The sequence below is a fragment of the Erythrolamprus reginae genome, chromosome 10 (genome assembly GCF_031021105.1).
Source record: "Erythrolamprus reginae isolate rEryReg1 chromosome 10, rEryReg1.hap1, whole genome shotgun sequence".
NCBI lineage: Eukaryota > Metazoa > Chordata > Lepidosauria > Squamata > Dipsadidae > Erythrolamprus > Erythrolamprus reginae.
The window spans coordinates 22057039-22078293 of record NC_091959.1 but is presented as its reverse complement, the minus strand read 5'-3'; the positions used below and the strand labels follow the sequence as shown (position 1 = coordinate 22078293).

The following is a 21255-nucleotide window of genomic DNA, read 5'->3' as shown; positions in this document are numbered from 1 at the left end:
ATAGCACTTCATTGCATTGTATTGCGTCATATTGCACAGCGACACAACACACTGCAATGCATTTCAGTTAATTTAAGGGTTTGCAGGATTGCATTGATTGCATTGCATTCAATGTATTGCATTCCACAGCAGCACCATGCATTGCAACATATGACTTGCTACTTTGCATTGTATTGTATTGTAATGCAGATCTTGTATTGCATAGGGTTGCACTGCATTGCATTGCATTGAGTCACAATAATGATAGTCAGCTTTAAATGTAGGTGTATGGCATTTAAAGTCAGTGCATAGTAAAGCAAATTATAGTCCAATGCTTTAACACTATTCCAGTGCTCTGTGAATTTTTTCCTGATTTCTCCTTATTTTTGCATTATTTTATTTTATTATTATTATTATTATTTTTATTATTATTTTCCATTTCCCCTTTGTCCTTTAAGAGGCACACTTAAAATGGCCCCCGCCATAAGTGAGGTACATTCAAAATGGCCACTCACACAAGTGCATTCAAAATGGCTGCCAAGATGGCCACCACCATAATTTAGTTACATTCAAAATGGGCACCCACACAAATGCATCTGAAATGGCTGCCAAGGTGACCACCGCCATAAGTCAACTCAATTCAAAATGACCGCCCACACAAGCGCATCCAAAATGGCTGCCATCCGCGTAGAGAGACCCTCAAAATGTCCACTTCCAAAATGGCCACCATGACTTCCTGGTGCATCCAAAATGGCCACCAGCCACATGGCAGGGGAGTTAATATATTTAAAATGGCCGTCAGTCACACTCCTCATTCAAAATGGCTGCTGGTGGTGTGAGGAGAGCCAGCAGGCTCCAAGAGAAGATTGTAGGCTGCACCAAGGAGCTTCATAAATTGCAGGAAGGGCAGCCCAAGTGAGCAGGTAAGACAGCAGAGCAAGGGGCAATGGCGATTTTTGGGCCAGCTGGTCAGCGGGCCTTATTATAACAATAGTTAAGGGCACTTTACAGCCGGAACTCCCCAGGGGGAGCCAGGAGTCTATGGCCTAGTGCTATGGGGGCAAATTTCAGCAAGCTGACAGGGGGCTCATAATGATCTTCGAAAGGCCGCCAGTGAGGTAAAAAGGCCAATAAATAATTTTGACAGATCAGGTGACCACGAAGGGTACCCGGTCTCTTTCATTTAATGCTGGTAGCGACAGAATGCTAAAGCCAACCCAATGTCAAACTTGCCCCTCATTAATGCATCTAAATTTTGAGCCATTTCTCCTTCAGACAGGTCTCATCCCACTTCCCCCCTCTCGCATTAATTTAGGTTCTTGGACGAAAAGTGGAAGATACGTCCTTCAAAAGCCCCCAAAGCGTTTGTTTTGCTCTGTTCAGAAGAACATAAAAGGGCTAATCCTGAACTCCATTTTTGGTATTTTTTTCTCTTTTCAGTCATTGCTTTGAAATAAACCAGGGTTGGCTAAGTTTGTATGACATACAATGTCAGTTTTTATGCAGGATGTTCAGAGGTGAGATAGAAATATCTGTTTTTCGGTAATAAGGCACTTGTTTTTAAAAGAAATATTTGGTCAAGGAAAGGTGGTTCATTTATACAGAACTGTGCAAGATTGACAGATGGGCTCACTTTGTTTGCCTACAAAATTCTTGTAATAGTGCACACTTAAGTATACAAACAATAATTTAACTACATTTGCTTAAGAACTGACAAACCTCCAATCTTGTATCAGGTTTTTTATTGAAATAAATTAGGCATATGAAGGTGTGAAAAGATAATGTTTATCCCAAATTATACATACAAGTTTGCTTTTAAGAGGAGTCTGTTTGAAATATTCTGAGAAAACTGACCTTTTTAAGGTAGAGGACAGGCAGAAGGGCAAACTGCTTTTAAATTGCAATTTACAAACCCTGCAAATATTCTGAAAAGTATGCATGCTTGCATACACACACACACACACACACACACACACACATAATAAACCTTCTTGTGATTTCTATGTATTTCAATGCAGAAACACACAGACATATTCCTTTGATACCTGACTTTTCTTTTGTAATATTCATCGAAGAATTAAACAAAATGGTGGGTTGAAACCCCCCTCGTTAGGCTTCCTAATGAGGGCTGAACTTTAGTATGTTGCAAATTAGTAAATCAACAAACTTCCAGAGAGAAATATGCTCCATTGGGCTCTACAGTTCTCCAGGTGCTGCTGGTAAATGGCAGAACTGTGTGCTATGCATATCTCTTCTCCAAAGGAGAGTGTGCCGTGTCAACATTAAATGATGAGACTTCAAGATAGCCTTCTCAGGTTAATTGATCTTGAGTCATTGCCTTTCCTGTCACAGCTGTCTGTCTTCTCATCCACAATCCATCACGCTGACAACCTGTCAAGAGTACGGGACTGGGCTCCGTTTTGCCTTCATTCAATAACATTATGAAATTGATACCGACACTTCCATTGGCACTAATTTCTGTAAGCCATGAGTCAGAGGACAGGTGATTTACTTCTGTAGCAGTTGCAAGTTCCCAGTAGCTTGAGAAGCGAAAAGCAGCATTTTGGTAGCCCAGCAGAGCAGAAGGATCAAGCAGGGACATTGGGAATTTCCATTTGAGAAAAAATGGCCCTTAATGTATGACAGTATTCTAGCTCAACAGGGGAAACAGTAATGTTCTCCACCCTCCTCCTCTTCACTCCATGAAAGTTTTATTGGTTTTGAATAGTCTTAATTTGGTTAAGACTGGAAATGCTTGGGAATTTGTATGCCACCCCGAGTCTTCGGAGAGGGGCGGCATACAAATCTAATAAATTGAATTGAATGAAAGTTTTTTTGAAGTTCTTCTATCTGATAATTTTATTCTAGTTTGTAATTATGCTGATTGTGTGCTCAAGGATCTGCCTCTTGCACATACTCATAGAAACATTTATATTCACCAGGAGTCCATAAACTTGCTCTTTTCCAAACAATATAGCAGTCTAGATAGACATGCATTATTGCATTTCTATGTATCATCTATCTGTCTGTGTCCATTTGTCCATCCATCCATCTATCCATCATTCATCATCTATCTAATCTATCAATAGAATTCATGGTGGGCTGGACTTGGGTATCTTCTGAGAATGTAAGGACTCTAAACTGATGGTGCCTTTAACCTCACCCTCGGACTCCATCTGCTCATCTCCTACAGTTTAGAGTACTAAAAAATTATACTTCAATGCATATTATCAGTTATGAAAAATTAGGTCCACATTTAATTAAGCTGTTTATTGCTAAAAGTCTATGTCCAGGAATTATCTTAGCTAATATTCACCATCTGATTATACAGTAGTTAGATGATGATGATGATGATGATGATGATGATGATGATGATAATAATAATTTATTAGATTTGTATGCCGCCCCTCTCCGCAGACTCGTAGATAATGGTCAATGGTACTCAAAGGGAGTTAGACTTACTTTGTGACTATATAGCAATTATGGGCTGATCTCTCTTTTTACCTTTCCCCCCAGATTCTGCCATGCCTTTTCTTACATCATGGCCTCCAAGAAAATAGTTGTTCTGAGATAGATAGATAGATAGATAGATAGATAGATAGATAGATAGATAGATAGATAGATAGATAGATAGATAGATATCCATCCATCCATCTATCCATCCATCCATTGCAATAACCTATTTATTTATTAGATTTTTATTCTGCTTTTATTACTTTATAAGTAACTCAAGGCAGTGAACATACATAATACTTGTTCCTCTTATTATTTTCTCTCCAACAACCCAAATGCCAGTGAAATGTTATGAAATCTCATTTTGGAAGCCTCAGGCATTAGACACTGGCTTCTTATTGACATTTCATACAAAAAATGGCCACAGGGACAGAGATCCTGAATTTACCACTTTGCATATCCTAGTGACTGTACTACCAAGAATGTAATTTTAATCCTTCTTATAAATTGGAGCCATAGGTGACAAGCAATGACACTAAAATAAATCCCGGTCTTTTTAAATGAATATGCGTGAAATCTGAGCAAACTAAAGTAGACAAATATGGGCACTGTTAAGAATTGCTTTTGTGTCAAGATGCAACAAAACCTGGATCAGCTTAGTGGGATTAACAAGCCAGAGAATCTTATTTTATTGCTATGGATTTACTCAGCTATTAGCCAACCTTCTGCTGCAATTCTGTGATATTCTTTGCCAGATGAAAAGAGGCGGGAAAAAAGGCATTTAACAATAATGGTCTCTTTGAAAAGGCTTACACAGGTCAGTTAAAGACTTAGCAGCTGTACCTGCATAAAATGTTAAGCTTGGTCAGAGTTAACCCTGGTTATTTTAAATGTGTGCTTGCGTGGCTTAGAATGCTATGCAAAAATCAGTCTGTTTGGTAAGCCACAGTTCAATGCATTGTGTAAACTAGACAATGGGTTAATTCAGTAACTGGGATAAGTCTGTTGTGTGCACGCAATCAGGAGTAGGGGACAAAGAAGTCAATGTACTGCCACACCAGCTTGAGGCTGCATGAACTGAACAGATATATGCCTAATGTAGAAAAAGGAATGAATGCTGCAGTATATAAAACACACCTTACGACCAGAAGAGATTAGAAAGCTGATATGGTGTTATTCCAATTGATTTTGCTGTGTATTTATACTTGAAGGTAAAGAGCAGACACACTGGAAATCAATCAGGCTCTGTGCTGTATCTTCACTCCCTCCACAGTACCGTTTGAATGAAACACTTATATCATTTTTATGGCATGTCTCTGATAGAGATGAGTGATCCAGGAGATTAATGGCTACCACCAAGACCTTTACAGCGCAACCTCCTGGCTCTGCCATCATAAAGCTTGTGGCTCTGGAGTTCAAGGTGCCCTCTAGGGAAGCTTGGCTGCAAGCAAACTAAGAGCTAAATTCATGATGGCGGTGTGTGTGTGTGTGTGGGGGGGGGAGATGGGACTCAAGCCAAGGGGTTGGTTCTTAATGACTTCAAGTTCTTGAGAGAGAAAAGAAAATGGAGGCCAAGGGGTGATGGTGTTTAGCGGTGCCTCTTCCAATTTTGAGCAGTCTAACAGGAGTTGCTTTGAGGACAAAGTGAGAAGCGGTGCAATTGAAATCCTGTCTCACATTTCTTTCGAGACCAAGGTAACACACTTGAGATTATTCCTTGTGGATTTACTCACAATACCACTCCTGCAAGCCAGGTCACTGAGAGAGAGAGTGACTGGTTCAAATACATCCAGGGAACAACATGGGTGATGAGAAAGTTAAAGGGGAGTTCCAATCCAACACTTTAAATTGTTATACAGTGATCCCTCGTTTTTCGCTGGGGATGCGTTCAAAGACCACCCGTGAAAAATGAATTCCCGTGAAGTAGAGGAAATATATTTTTTAAATGTATTTAGCAAGTATTTGGACTTTTAAAATCCACCCTACGCATTAAACAGTCATTCTCTAATGTTTCTCAGCTTTAATAGAGTACAGTAGTACTGTAGAAGAATTTTATGAATTTTTAATGGATTTAAAATTTTCAATGGATTTAATGGATATAATTTCCCTTTGAAAACCCCTGAAATAGCAAATCCGAAGTAGTGAGGATTACTCTACTACATTTCTTCTCCTTGAGCTTTGATTATAGATCCAGAAGTTCTAATATTAGAGGAAAATCTGTTTAAAGCAGTGATATGAAATTCAAGGCCCAGGGGCCAGATATGGCCCACGGGTGCTTAGATCTGGCCAACAGGACCACCCTGGAAACAATGATGGACTGGCCCACGGTGGCTCTGCCAGTGAAAACAGAGTTCGGGAGGGCCACACGCTGGCAGAGGGTTGCAGGAGGAGAGGCTGTTTTCTCTGGCAGGGCGCTGGGGCACCCACAGGTGCCCCCGACATGGGTGACATGGAGCTAAACATGCTTATCTTGGCCACTTCCATTCCGGCCCCCTGAGGTCAAACACAACCTTTATGTCAATTTGTCACTCCTGATTTAAAGCCCCATGTCAAAACTGAAAAATAGAGAAACATATTTTTTTTTAGTCAATTGAACGTTACTATCTGTGTCCTGCAACGAAGTTTGGAGCTTGTTTCAAATTTTGACATGCCATAATGATGCAAAGCTTATGCTATGGTGATTGCTACACGTCAACTAGAGCCCTTCTACCCAAAAAATCCAGGAGCCCCAGAAGAAACAAAACAGGAGTCAACATACGGAACATACACTGTAATAACTGCAACAACTACTACATAGGACAGTGATGGTAAACATATGTCACCCATGCCATAGGTGGCATGCAGAACCATATCTGTGGATATGTGATGTGATGCCTATGTCAGCTCCAGTGTCCACCTCGAGGCTCGACTACTGTAACGCTCTCTACATGGGGCTACCTTTGAAAAGTGTTCGGAAACTTCAGATCGTGCAGAATGCAGCTGCGAGAGCAATCATGGGCTTTCCCAAATATGTCGATGTTACACCAACACTCCGCAGTCTGCATTGGTTGCCGATCAGTTTCCGGTCACAATTCAAAGTGTTGGTTATGACCTATAAAGCCCTTCATGGCACCGGACCAGATTACCTCAGGGACTGCCTTCTGTTGCACGAATCCCAGCGACCAGTTAGGTCCCACAGAGTGGGTCTTCTCCGGGTCCCGTCAACCAAACAATGCCGCTTGGCGGGACCCAGAGGAAGAGCCTTCTCTGTGGCGGCCCCAGCCCTCTGGAACCAACTCCCCCCAGAGATTAGAATTGCCCCCACCCTCCTTGCCTTTCGAAAGCTGCTTAAAACCCACCTCTGCCGCCAGGCATGGGGGAACTGAGATACACTTCTCCCTAGGCCTTTACAATTTTATGCATGGTATGTCTGCATGGTATGTTTTTATATAATGGGTTTTTAACTGTTTTTAGTATTGGATTTTGTTATATACTGTTTTATTGCTGTTGTTAGCCGCCCCGAGTCTGCGGAGAGGGGCGGCATACAATTCCAATAAATAAATAGATAGATAGATAGATAGATAGATAGATAGATAGATAGATAGATAGATAGATAGATAGATGTGTGCGCTGGTCAGCTGATTTTCAGCCTTTTTTTGGTTTTTTTTGCCGTTTTTGCTCTTATCAGGCTTAAGGAAACCCTGGGGACAGCGAAAAACAGTCCAAAGAACCAAACAGAAGTTTGGAAACAAATATCTACTTTGCGTATTGGCCTATTTTTTGCCATCCGCAGGGTTCAGGAAAGCCTCTTGAAGCCTGGAGGTGGGGAAAAATGGCCAAACAGCCCAACAGCTTCAGGAGGTTTTCCTGAACCCTGAGGGGAGCAAAAAACAGCCCAGAAGTCTGGAGGCTTCGGTGAAGCCTGTGCACGTCCACAGGGGAGCAGCATGGGGTTGTGCGCATGCACGGTGGAGAGCATTGCATTATGGGTGTGGGCACGCATCTGCATGCTATCTAATTAGGATAATGACATGCTTGCAAGAAGACCCATCATTTCAACCCTAATCTAAAAATATTCTCCTTTAAATGAAATGAAGGGTGGAAGCTTATCAAAGAGAGATCCAACCTAGAAGTAAGGAGAACAATTCATCAGCAGAATTGCTTTCTCTGGAAGTTGTGGGTCCTTCGTGTTTGGAGGTTTTAAGGAGATTATGGGGCTATTTGTATTGTATCTTTTTTTAAAATGTACACTGAGAGCATATGCACCAAAACCAAATTCCTTATGTGTCCAATCACACTTGGCCAATAAAGAATTCTATTTTATTCTATTTATTTGGAATTGTACAGGGTTTCCCATTGGGGCAGGGAGTTGGAGTAGAAGCATTCCCTTCCAACTATGCCATTCCATCTTCTATGATAGGCTTGTGATCTCCTTCCTAGGAATGTAGAGAGGACAGACGAATCAGCCATGGTGGCACAGTGGTTAGAATTTAGTACTGCAGGCTACCTCTGCTGCCTGCAATTTGGGAGTTCAAATCTCACCAGGCTCAAAGTTGACTCAGCTTCCCATCCTTTCAAGGCCACTAAAATGAGGACCCAGGTTGTTGGGGGGCAAGATGCTGACTCTGTAAACCGCTTAGAGAGGGCTGTAAATCACCGTGATTTAACTCTAAATATAACTCTAAATGCTGTTGCTATTGCTAAGAACACAAACAAATAAAAATCCTAAAAAAGCAAATGCTTGACTGGCTTTCTCAGGAAGACACATCAGAACATGTGCCAAAGCAACCTCTTTCGGCAGAGGATAGAATTCAGTTAGTGTCCTTTTGTCTTGAGTCAGAAGAATACAAAAGCCACTGGATGAGTATTTCCCACTCCAGTTGCCCGTGTTCAGATAAGCAAGCGTAGGCTTGGCTGGCGGCCCAAATCTGCCAATAAAAATTAAGAAATTGATTTCCTTTTGTTTGCCTGACAGGATGAAGGCTCTTTTTATGAGACAGTAAATGCAATCCATCTCCGAGCACAGCCAGATTTTTAATTGTATTTGTTGTGCTTTCACTTACTCTGTTTTATGAGTTGCAGTCTGTATTCTTCTTGGCTCAGAAAGCTTACCCTGAGGAGTGAATAAGCGCTGAATTCTGTAAAAGGCTGGGGATTTTAAACAAGGGCAGTTGGTGGAGCCAAGGTGGTGGTTATTGTTAAATTGATAACATTTGCTTTGAAAACAGTTTACACACAAGCTGGTTAATTGCATGAAGATGATCTAAGAAACCCTTTTAAAAGCAAAAACAAAAACTGAGCTAATGTGAATTTCTTACAATGAATGCCATGGGATGACACTGACATCTTATTTTTATATTTAAGTCATAACTTTTCACTGGGAAGTCAAGACAACGCAGACGTGATCTTCACAAAAAGCCCCCAGAGATATAGGTTGGACCACGAGTTACTATCTGACTTTCAAGTGTCCCAGACAGCAAAATATTCAAGGCCAAAGTTCAAGTTTAATTTCACCAATTCCATCCCAGGAGTTTAACCCAGGGGTTTGCAATCAGGAAGTCTTCTTTTATTTTCCCGGGGGTTGAGAATTGCAGTTTGTAATATGGTAATGCAATGATATCATGCTATAAGGAAAGTGCCAGCGTTTTTGCATTTTAATGTTTTATAGAAGGCATACAAAGAATTAAAACGTTCTATAGATTTGTTAAACTGGCTTGATAGCTTACATAGACTTTAGGACTGTTTCTGGCTCCAATCCAACCGTTAAATTATGAGACTGTTTGATGCTCTGCTGCCAAATGTTTGTGATAGTACTTCTGGGGGCTGCAGGAACTGCCTATCAACTCCCCTCCCCCCCCCCCAAAAAAAAATCAGAATATGGACATTTAGTGGCCTGCAAGCCATGATCAAATTAAGAAGTGATACCTAACAGAGACTGAAGCAGAAATAATGTCAGACTGCTGAGGGGTAAATATGTGTGTGCATTTTACTTTTTTATATTAAAAATATTTTATAGTTTTGAAATATTTTTTTCTACATGCAAAAGGAGAGTAAAACTGAGGCTTTCGGAGACATCTGTTCCCCAGTGGTTTCCAGTGGTATGAATCACCTGAATTCATGGCTGGAAGCTGTCAGAAAGTGACACTGATATTTCCCACTTAGGAAGAAATTCTGCTTTACTGCCTGTAGATTCTCAAGCCATAAAAAAAATAAGCCAACAAAACTGTCATTGATCTCTGTCCATTTCTATTTTCCAGCAGCTTTTTTAAAGTCATTTTTTATTAAGAATTACAAATGGAAGAAATAAAAAACTAACACAAAATGTAAGAATGCAGAAAGAAAAAAATACAAATGGGGGGGAAAGGAGGGGGATGTCCCCTATCACCCCAGCAAGTAAAAGCATTTGTAATATTTTATAACCATCTCATTATACAGCATATATTCTCTGTAACTTATAACTCATCTCTTAAAACTAAAAAGCAAAATCCCAAAGTCTTATCATTAGTTCTTTATCAACAAAAGTCCAGTAAGGAAAACCAGCTATAGCTTTGTTTGTTTTTTATCCTTGGTCAAATAAGCCAACCCTGTATTCCACCTCTGAACTTTAAAAAGAAATGTTTATTTTTAACCATCAAATATAGTACCAAAGCTTGTTTTCTATTCTCTATTCCCAAAAGCCTTTCAAAACTTTAATTAAACATCTTTTGACCATACATGTAGCACTCACCAGAAACATCTTTCTATTCTCCAATGCACTTGCAAGGAGAGTCCAAGATGGGTTATACTCCAGTCTGATTGGCTGGGACTGAGTTTTAATTTAAATAATTATTAGGCAGGCACCGCCTCCCCCCCTTAGCCCTCCAGTCTAAAAAACTCAGTCGCAGTAAAGGGACTACTGAGTTATTGCTCTTACATTATAATTGTAATTAGTTTAATTTTTGTGTTTGTATATGTTACTAACTTTTCTCTCTTCTTTTCTTTAGGTATATGGGGGTTTTTCGCCTCGGGCGGGCCTGGGTTCTTAACCTCCAGTGGGTTTACCCAGTGCCTGCAGCTCCTCCACACTGGCACCCACCCAGGCAGAGGAGACTCTGCTGGGCCACGTCGGGGGGTGCAGGAGTGAGCGCCCGGGCTGCCTACCCCCGAGGTGGCACCCGGAGGTCGAGGAAGTGGTTGACGCCTCGGGGGGTCCGTCCCCCCCCCGGCGAACACACCACGGGGCCGGGAGGAAGCTCCTCTCACGGCGGCCCGCGAGGGAGGACGTTTCCCTGCGCCAACCACCCCCGAGGAAAAAGGCAGGCGTGAGCCGATCCGAGCCACGGGGGAAAGCAGCGGATCGGCTCTTGGATGTGAGAAATTCGCCGGCGGAAAGCAAGGAGAGCGGGAATCGCCGCCTTTCCCGCCCGCCGGCAATGTATCCCTTGGTTGCCAGGGATACGGCCGGCGGCCATCTTGGGGAGGTCGCCGTGACGTCCTCCGGCGGCCATCTTGGGATGGTCCAGGGAGGCCCGGCTGACTACTCTCAGCCAATCAGGCCCCGTCGCCATGACAACCAGCCGGCGGCCATGTTGGTGAGGTCGCCGGCTTGGAAATACACCGGGACACAAGCCTCGTGGAAAGAGGCTGTTTGCACAGGCGCAGTGAGGAAAAGTCTTGATCTATTTTCACTTTCGCCTTCCCGGTAGCGACCAGCGGCTGCAAAGATCCCTGTGGCTGACCCAATTAGTTTCTGTGGCTCAGCGGAGACCGTGAGTTAATACCAGGGACATGGCAGACCAGGCAGCGCCTGTTGGGGAGGAGGCTACTGTTCCCAAGCCTTGCACCCCCAAGGAAAAGTCCTCCAAGACCAAGTCATCTCAGAGCTCCTCATTAAGGGAGGCTGAGAAGCGCATCAGAGCGCTGGAAAAACAGCTGGAGGCATCACAGAAGGCGGCTGGCCCGGCTTTGCCCCCCACCCAGCAATTTACTGCCAATCCCCCCAGTGCCTCCCCCACGTTATTCCAGGGGATGGCAACATCTGCCTCAGAGAGGGATTGGTCCCCAGAGAGAGGGAGCCAGACCTGGCTACCATCCAAGCCTGAACATTATGGCCCGGGGAGGCATGCGGTGGGGTGGCCTTCCATCTACCCCCCCACTCAACCTTTGCAATACGGACAGACTGCCACCTTCACCCCTACGGCGGCAGGCCTTCGCCATACCCAGGATGCGTGGCAGAACATGCCCCCGGCCCTGCAGGAACTGATTACTTCCACTTACAACCAGGGCCTGGTCACGGGGGCACAACAGCACCAACAGGTCTCCGGGGGACCTCCCCCAATGAAACCTAGGGACATCTGGACGGCTCCTGGCATGCAATCGGTAACAGATTCCATGGATGAGGAGGAGGCCTACCGAGAGGAATTTAGTGAGGCTGAGGAAGACCTGTCCGGGGATGACCAACCCCCGGAACAGCCCGCCTACACGGGTCTCTTCAGGCCGTCCCTCTTCAAGGTGATCCTAAATAAGGCCAAGCTGACCATCGATCAGGCCGGCGAGAGTGGTCAGGCAGCTCCACCAGAAGCATCTCAGCCAACAGGGGGTCTGTTCGTGTTTCCCAAGCAGGAGACTGTGAACATCCCATCCTCCAATTTATTCCTGGAGACCATTCAGCGCCCGTGGGAAAACCCGGCGGCGGCCCAGGGCCCCTCCAATCTGGACCGCAGATTCTACACCTTCGACCACCAGATGGAGGAACTGTTGGAATTCCCACCGGTGGACAAGCCCGTAACGAGCCTGGTATCCAATGCCCTAGTGCCCTCTGAGTCTCAGGAGGGACTGAAGGCGGAGGACAAGCGAGCGGAGAACGTGGCTCGCAGGACCCACCAGATGGCGGCCTGGGCAGTGCGAGCCGCCTCGGCGGCCTCGTTTTTCAACAGGGCCATGATTCTATGGATCAAGGAGATCCAGGACAGAGCGGACCCAGAGGACGGCAGACTGCGTCAGGACCTCAACAAGTTGTTGGCAGCCACTGAGTTTTCAGCAGATGCCACGGTCAATGCCGCTAAATTTGCATCGCGGGCAATGGCCTCTTCAGTGGCTTCACGCAGACTCATCTGGCTCCGCAATTGGCAAGCGGACGTCAAGTCTAAGTGGAGCCTCGCCTCATCCTCGTTCAAAGGGAAAAAGCTGTTCGGGGAGGTCCTCGACGATGTACTGGTCGAGGACAAGGACAAGAAGAAGGTGATGCCCAGGGCTAACAGACGACAAGATAGGCGCTCCACACCCTATCAGCGCCGGCAGCCCTTTCGAACGGAGCCCTCCTCGACCAACACCCAGGCGTCGAGGCCATACTTCCAGGGCTCCTTCAACCAGGGATCCTTCAGATCGGACAGGCCCTACCAGTCCGACAGGGGCAGATCCTTCCACGGTCGTCGCTCCTTCAGAGGGGGCAACAGAGGCTTTAGGAAAAGCAAATGACTCTCAATGCGAGATCCCCCTAGGCGGCAAGTTGCGGCTTTTTCCGGACATCTGGGAGACCACCTCATCGGATGCATGGGCGACATCTACGGTTTCCCAGGGTCTGCGGATCGAGTTCATTCGACCCCCCCCACATCGCTTCCTCCCTTGCCGTATTCCGTCAGATCCACAAAAGCGGAGACTCCTGCTTCAAGAGGTGTCTCACCTCCGAGAGATAGGGGCCATAGAGGAGGTACCCTTGGATCACCAAGGCAGGGGATTCTATTCAGCAATTTTCCTCGTGCCAAAAGCCTCAGGAGGCGTTCGTATGATCCTCAACCTCCGGCAGTTGAACCTCTATGTGAAATACAGGAGATTCAAGATGCACTCACTAAGGTCCATTCTGGCCTCCATAAGACAAAACGACCTGATGACATCCATAGACCTGAAGGAGGCCTACCTTCATGTACCCATATTTCCACATCACAGACAGTTTCTACGGTTCTACCTCAACGGCACGCACTTCCAATACAAGGCGATGCCCTTTGGACTCTCTTCCGCCCCCAGGACGTTCACAAAATTACTGGACGTCCTCACAGCAAGTCTCAGACGTCAGTCGGTACGGGTGATGGCGTATCTCGACGATATCGTCATTCTGTCAAGGACCAGAGAGCAAGCAGAAAGGGACTCTCTTTTGACAATCCAGACATTACAAGACCATGGCTTTACAGTCAACTGGTCCAAGAGCCATCTAACACCGACTCATCGCCTCGCCCACTTGGGCACCACTATAGACTCTGTCAAGGGGATGGTTTTCCTGTCCCAGGAAAGACAAAGGACAATCAGAACTCTGATAGGGGAACTGGGACTTCAATGTTATCCCACTCTTGCCCTGCTATCAAAGATCCTAGGGACACTAGTATCGTGTATCGATATAGTACCATGGGCGAGACACCATCTGCGTCCACTCCAATGGTTCCTGCTACCATATCAGAGACTCAAGACCAGTCACTCTCACAGGCGAGTTTCCCTCAGTCCCAGAGTTCGCAACTCTCTACGATGGTGGAGGTCCCATTCACTGACCAAGGGCTCCACATTCTTGGACAGGGAATTTGTTACTATAACAACGGACGCCAGCTTGACAGGGTGGGGAGCTCACCTCTCCTCGCATATGGTGCAGGGACTTTGGGACCCTCAGGACCTAATAGAAATCAACATAAATTTCCTGGAATTGAAGGCTGTTTCATTAGCCCTCCACAGCCTAGCTCACTTAGTACGGGGCTGCCACGTACGCATCCTTACCGACAACGTCTCCACACGTTCCCACATCAACCGACAAGGGGGAACACGGTCACGTCGACTTATGAAGGAGTCAACATTACTTCTCAGATGGGCAGAGATGAACCTGGCTTCTCTATCGGCGGAACACATCTCGGGCGTGGAGAATGTGTGGGCGGACTGGCTCAGCCGTCAGACACTCGACCCGAGCGAATGGCGACTGGACCCCGGGATCTTCCAAGAGGTGGTAAGGAGATTCGGGGAGCCGGTGATAGACCTGTTCGCTACCAACTTAAACACCCAACTTCCCCGCTTCTTCTCTCGTTACCTGGATCCGGGCGCGGAGGGAGTGGATGCCTTAACTCTTCAATGGCCTCCGGGTCTCCTATACGCGTTTCCACCCGTGTCCATCCTCCCCAGAGTGATAAGGAAGATTCTGGAGGAGAGAGCGGAAGTGATACTAATAGCTCCGTTTTGGCCCCGCCGCATATGGTTCGCGGACCTAGTACAACTATCAAGGGCGCCCAGCTGGAAAATACCGGATCAGAGGATCTCTCTGACGCAGGGGTCCTTCTCACACCCGGAGCCACAGTGGTGGCAGCTAACCGTGTGGCGCTTGAGCGGGAGTATCTAAAACAACAAGCTTTACCTGACACGGTCATTGAGACCATACAAGCGGCCCGGCGGCCTTCCACAAGACGCATTTACCAGGCAACCTGGAAGGCCTTCCACGATTTCTGTGAACAGCGACAGTCAGACCCTCAGATGGCATCACCACAGGTGGTGCTAACTTTCCTGCAAACAGGACTAGACAAGGGCCTTGCCCCTAGCACCTTACGCCGTCATGTCGCCGCGCTGGCCACAATCCTTCCAACAGATGGGTGCAGGTCACTTACCAGACATCCCTGGATTAGAGATTTTCTGAAGGGAGCGGCTAATCTCAAACCACCAGTGATACATCGATTTCCTTCGTGGGATCTTCCTTTAGTATTGCACGCTTTGACAGGTCCTCCATTTGAGCCCATACGTCAGATCTCAATGAGACTACTAACTCTTAAAACTGCCTTCCTGGTTGCAATCACCTCAGCCAGGAGGGTCTCTGAGATTGCCGCCTTGTCTACAAGACCGGACCTTTGTAAGTTTGAACCTAACAGGGTTGTGCTCAGACTAGATCCGGCGTTTATTCCAAAGGTAAACACCGCTTTTCACAGGAGTCAGGATATCATACTGCCGGACTTCTGTACTCAAGGAACTCATCCATCCATTTTGAGATGGCACAAACTGGATGTGAGGCGGGCCCTAAAAATTTATGTTAGACGGACTCAGCCTGTTAGAACATCTGAAGCCCTGTTTGTGTCCTTTTCCACCAGAAGCGGAGGTACCAAGGTGTCTTCCACAACGATAAGTAGATGGTTGAGGGAATGTATTGCAGAGGCATATCGAACTGAGGGATCCCCAGTTCCTCCGGGGATAACAGGACATTCGACTCGAAGTGCTGCTGTTTCATCAGCCTGGCGTACCCAGGCATCTTTAGAGGACATATGTAGAGCGGCCACATGGGCTGCGCCGTCAACCTTTATAAAACACTATAGGATTGATGCCTTTGCCTCAGAGGAAGCTGCATTTGGGAGAAGGGTGCTGCAAGGGGTCTGTTCGTTTGAGAAACCCCTGGTCCAGTCCTGTCCCTCCCTGTGATCATAACTTGGGCATATCCCATCTTGGACTCTCCTTGCAAGTGCATTGGAGAAAGACCGTTGAACTTACCTGAACGGTCTTCTCGATGCACTGCAAGGAGAGTCCAAACCCTCCCGATGTTGGGACCAGGGTTCTGTGGGGGTTTGACTTTCATGGTTTGATGTTTTGAACGTTAATTGTTTAATAAATGGTTTTGCTTTACTGCTCCTTCGCCTTACTTTAGACTGGAGGGCTAAGGGGGGGAGGCGGTGCCTGCCTAATAATTATTTAAATTAAAACTCAGTCCCAGCCAATCAGACTGGAGTATAACCCATCTTGGACTCTCCTTGCAGTGCATCGAGAAGACCGTTCAGGTAAGTTCAACGGTCTTTTCCATCAACTCTTTGGACATTCAGACACTTCTGCAGCTCACATAGGAAAATCTGGAAGAATTATGTGTTTTTGGGGGGTGGGAGGACTATTTGGGAAGAATTTGCTGGCCTAATGACCATGGGAAGTTTGGAAGCAAAGCACCAAGACTAAGATTTTCCTATTGTTCATCTTCAGCATCTAGCTGAGATATTATCTCTGAACTGGGAACATCTAACATAACACTGCTTCATACAAGGAAAGATCTTTCAAAGAAAAAATTGGTTTCAGAGACCTAACATATATATGCATATATGTATGTATGTATGTATGTATGTATGTATGTATGTATGTATGTATATGTATATGTATATGTATATATATGTTAGGTCTCTGTACATACATACATACATACATACATACATACATACATACATACATAATTTTCTAGATTGCTAGGTCAATGTGAATGCTTCCTTAAATAGCCATGGTCTTTTCTATGATATTCCATTCTATTTACTCAATTTTTATTTAAATTTTACACCCAACAGTCTATTTGCAATGGATTGCTTTGGGTTTGTTTCACTGTGGCCTCCTTCTGTTGCTGTTCTCTTCTCCTTCTCCTCCTCCTCCTCCCCCCCTCGCCCCTCTCTCTATGTGTGCACATGGGCATTTGTGTCTGCAATAAAGGGAGTGTGTATCTTCTTTTTTTTACTATGAGGTCCTTCCTTCAAAACACTTGGATTTTCAGATGTTCAAGCTCTCTACAATGCATTAAAACACAGAACTACCAAAACTCATTTTAGCCTAGTTTAGTGTGTTGCAGAAAAAAAAAATCTAATTGTTTTTGGATTAATATCAATGCCTACAAATTACCATGTACCGATATTCTGCTATCCTCTGTCCTTCTGATGCCCAGAAAGAAGGTGAGAAGCTGTAGAACGTTTTCCCTCTCTAATGGGGATCGAAATAGTGGAAACATTTTGGGAGTGCCATTATGGTTGCCTTACGTTGAGATAAATATTATAAAACACAGAGAACCCTTTGGAACTTTGAGGAACTGCTTGCCTCGGAGTCTTATTTAGTTGGGGGGTGTTACATGGAACCCCTGACCCTCTTCCTGGATAATTCAGCCCATTTTCAGGGAAGAGTCCAAAGGCCAGATTTCATTCCAGAAATAGCAACTCCATCCTTTTTTTAAAAAAAAACTGCATGGCCTATGTGGTTATGGGACCCACATGTGGATCTGAGACCTATGTTCCAAAGCACCAGAAGGCAAAGCAAGAAATATTAGATGGAAACTAATCAAGAAGGGAAGCAACCTGGAATTAAGGAGAAACTTTCTGAAAGTGAGAGCAATTAACCAATGGAACAGCTTGCCTTCAGAAACTGTGTGTGCTTCAACACTTGAAGTTTTCAAGAAGAGACGGGACAACTGTTTGTCCAGAAGGGTATAGCATCTAGAGCAGTGTTTCCAAACCTTGGCAACTTGAAGACATTTGGACTTCAACTCCCAGAATTCCCCAGCCAGCGAATGCTGGCTGGGGAATTCTGGCAGTTGAAGTCCAGATATCTTCAAGTTGCCAAGGTTGGGAAACACTGATCTAGAGGATCTCTGAGGTCCTGTCCGTTTCTGTTATTTTGTAATACTACAGGTTTTTTCCCTCCGGTGCCAAAAGAGCATGTGTGCATGCTATCACACATGCACGAGTGTCTACACCCAATAATTCAATGCCTGGGGAGTGCGAAAACACATTCCCCGCCCCCCATAGGCCCTCTGGAGGCTGGAAACGGCCTGTTCCCCCGCATCTGGTGGCCCCAGTAGGCTCACGTTTCACCCTCCCCGGGTTCCAAAGGCTTCCCTGGAGCCAGGGGAGGGCAAAAATGACCTACCTCATCCCACTGGAGGCTCTCTGGAAGCCAAAAAACACCCTCCCAGAGCCTCTGTGAGAGGCAAAAATCAGCTGGCTGGTGCACACACATGCAAGTTGGAGCTGAGCTAGGGCAACAGCTCATGTGCCAGTAGATATGGTTCTGTACGCCACCTGTGGCACCTGTGCCACAGGTTCACCATCACTACTGTATGGTGTTTTAAACTCCTAAGCAAATTTCAGGAAAGTCACTGTATTTGAGGCAGGCTTAAGTATTTGGAGGGGCAACTGCTCTGCATTTAATGATCAATGGCAACAAATGCAATAGGAGGAGAGCCATATGCTGTCCAGAAATCAAAGACCTCTTGCAGCATCTTTCTAGACTAACAAACTATATTAAAGTAAGAAGTTACATGCATCGGATGAAGTGAGCTTATCCCTTTTAATAAAATTTGTTTCTCTCAAAAGAGGTTATTCAACCTCTTCAGATTTGTGACTATACATAATCCGTGTGTGTTTGCGTTTGTGTGTGTGTGTGTGTGTGATGCATGTGGTCTCACAAAGAAGCTCATCAGATCAATTTTTCTAAAAGCTGATTTGAGGGTCCTCTGCCAAACACGGTGAAAGATACAGATTAGTGGAGTAATGTAGAGATCTGCCAAAGATGGGTTAAAACTGAGTGAAAGTTGATTTAGGCTAAGAAGCAATGGTGGATGGGAAGGAACCTGGGAGAGTCAATAAATAGAATCTAAGAACTTAAGAAATCTAGTTTGTTTGTTCATTTATGCGATCAATATGGGGACATAGTTGAGACATTGTTTGTCTGTTTTTAAATGGTTTGTATGCTGCCTATTTCTGGAGGCTCTGGAAAGCTAACAGCCTTATTATACTTTAAAAAAAAAGCATCAATAAATTAATGCACCTATACATATTATCACTGTTGTAGCAGGAGCCACATACTCTAGTCATAATAATAAGAATTTTGCTTTGCAGGTAATAACAATTACGTTTCTATGGATCAAGGGGTGTAAAACCTATAGCACATAAGTACTTCTTGCAAGAAATTTGGAATTGTATATCAGGTTGCGGAAAATTCATTAGCTAAATACAGTGTCTATAAAGAATGTGACATACAATCTGATCCCAAAATGTTAACATATTTATACAAATATTTAACTATGGAATGAGAATTCTTGTTGACTGGTACATTTTTTCATTAACTGTAAGGACATAATTATGCTTAGCATACTAAAATGTTTTATCAGAGACCTTGGACAGACGCCATCCTGGATATCCTAGATAGAAAACCATTTCCTGTATTCTTATGTATCTCTTTGTTTGGCAAATGCCCAGTTAGCTTCAGATGCTGTGTTTGATCACACAAGAAGATGGTTGCTCCAGCAAGAAAAATACTTGGATGTTGAGGACGATGATGATAATGACAACGGCATATCTCTTTGTTTTTAGGTCCTGTGGCTGTCATCAGTGGCGAAGAGGATTCTGCCAGCCCTCTCCATCACATCAACCATGGCATCACCACACCGTCATCATTGGACACGGGCCCAGACACTGTGGTGATTGGTATGACCCGGATTCCCGTTATTGAAAACCCACAGTATTTCCGACAAGGCCACAACTGCCATAAACCAGACACATGTAAGTAATTTTACTTTATTTTTATATGTCAAGATGGAGATAGGAAACTAAAGAAAACCAAGAGGAGGAGATCTTACTGGAGAGGAAAGATAATAGCCTTTGTATGGTCCAGAAACCAGAAGAATATATACATTTTTTGGTCTTAAAATTATAACATCTGTGGATTTGTTATGCAAGGTGACATGATCGATTCATCATCTAATAATAAATTCTTGTAGATCCATTGTTATCCTTGTAGAAGCTCCTCCAAAAAAGAACTTTACAACGAAGGCTTCCATGATAACCTTTGATACAATCCCGAGTGTAGGTAATATAAGAAAAATGCAAGGCAAATTTAGTACATGAATCAGTGAGAGACCTCCAGATTTAAGGAATGACATAAATATATAAATTATGCTAGGAAGCAAGAAATCTTTCTCTTTTCAATGTCCCCATGTTTATAGTAGCAGATATGTCCTATTACACAGTATAAACCATCCAGAGGTCACGACAACCCCTTTCCTCTGCAATATCTTTATAAAATATGAGAAAATGAACCACTAGGCCTACTGAAATCAGAGTTGATTGTATAGGCCACCAATGTACAATTTGAAATCCTTCGGGGAAATTTGGAAGTATAGTCTGCAATAGGCAAAGATTTTGTTCTTTAAAAACACAAAAACAAACACACCTGAATAAGCAAGGATTCAGTGTGCATATTGCTAAAAATTGGCCTCCTTCTATTCTGAGGCAAGGCACCATATTTTATTTTGCTGCATTTTATTTCTCTTTGAATGGAACTAAATCAGGTTTACAAAGCCTTTTCTTACGAAGCCAGCTGACTCCCATTACTGATTTTTTTTTTAAGCTCCAGTGGTTCAGTTCTCGCTCCTGCCTTGATTCTCGTAGGGCAAAATGCTTTTTATGGAAAGCGAATCTCTTTATGTAAACTAAAGAGCGTAGTGAGTATTAACTCATTCTTACAAGTTAATCAGGAGTCCTCATTCCCACAACGGTTTAAAACATCACAGTCCATGTAATCGCTTTGCAGGTTTCCCAAAGGGGATCCAAACCAAACCACATGGAAAAGGTGCATCTCCTCTTTCCCAACCATATCATGTGCTTCATATCCATGTTGCTTCCTGTTGTCTTGTGTTTCCTGTTACTAATCATGATCGTGGCATAAAAAAGCAGTTGCAATGTGGGAATCCTTTCGGATAGAATAGGGGGGAATTTTATGGGAGTCTCCAAGATTGAGAAATTCATACGCTTGCCTCTGGGAGACCTGGGAGACTGTCTTGGAGAGCTGTTTATTTTTTAAAAAAATAAAATTAAAAGTTCTCCTGGCCTCAGCCAGTGTTTCTAAAGTAAGGCTGATCATTAAGCATCTCTGTCCATAAGTAAATCGAATAGAATGTTATGGGATTTGCTGCCAGGTAAGTGCATGGAGGATTTCAGACTCGGTTGATTTAATTGGCAGGCCGGAATTATAATCACCACTGTGCTAAAGACTGATCTATTAAATCTTTCAAATGTAAATTAGCAATTATAATAGGGTGTTCCATTGTCTTCAGATGTGCAT

General features: G+C 44.3%; 1 protein-coding gene across 5 annotated transcripts in view; it reads left to right on the top strand.

The window, feature by feature from the left end:
* Positions 1 to 21255, top strand: part of NTRK3 (neurotrophic receptor tyrosine kinase 3) — a 511401-nt gene that overhangs the window by 313791 nt on the left and 176355 nt on the right. For all 5 annotated transcript variants that reach the window (XM_070761940.1, XM_070761941.1, XM_070761939.1 and 2 more), the window contains one exon: positions 19506 to 19694. In XM_070761940.1, coding sequence (XP_070618041.1) covers positions 19506 to 19694 — 189 coding nt within the window. The remainder of the gene's footprint in view (positions 1 to 19505; positions 19695 to 21255) is intronic.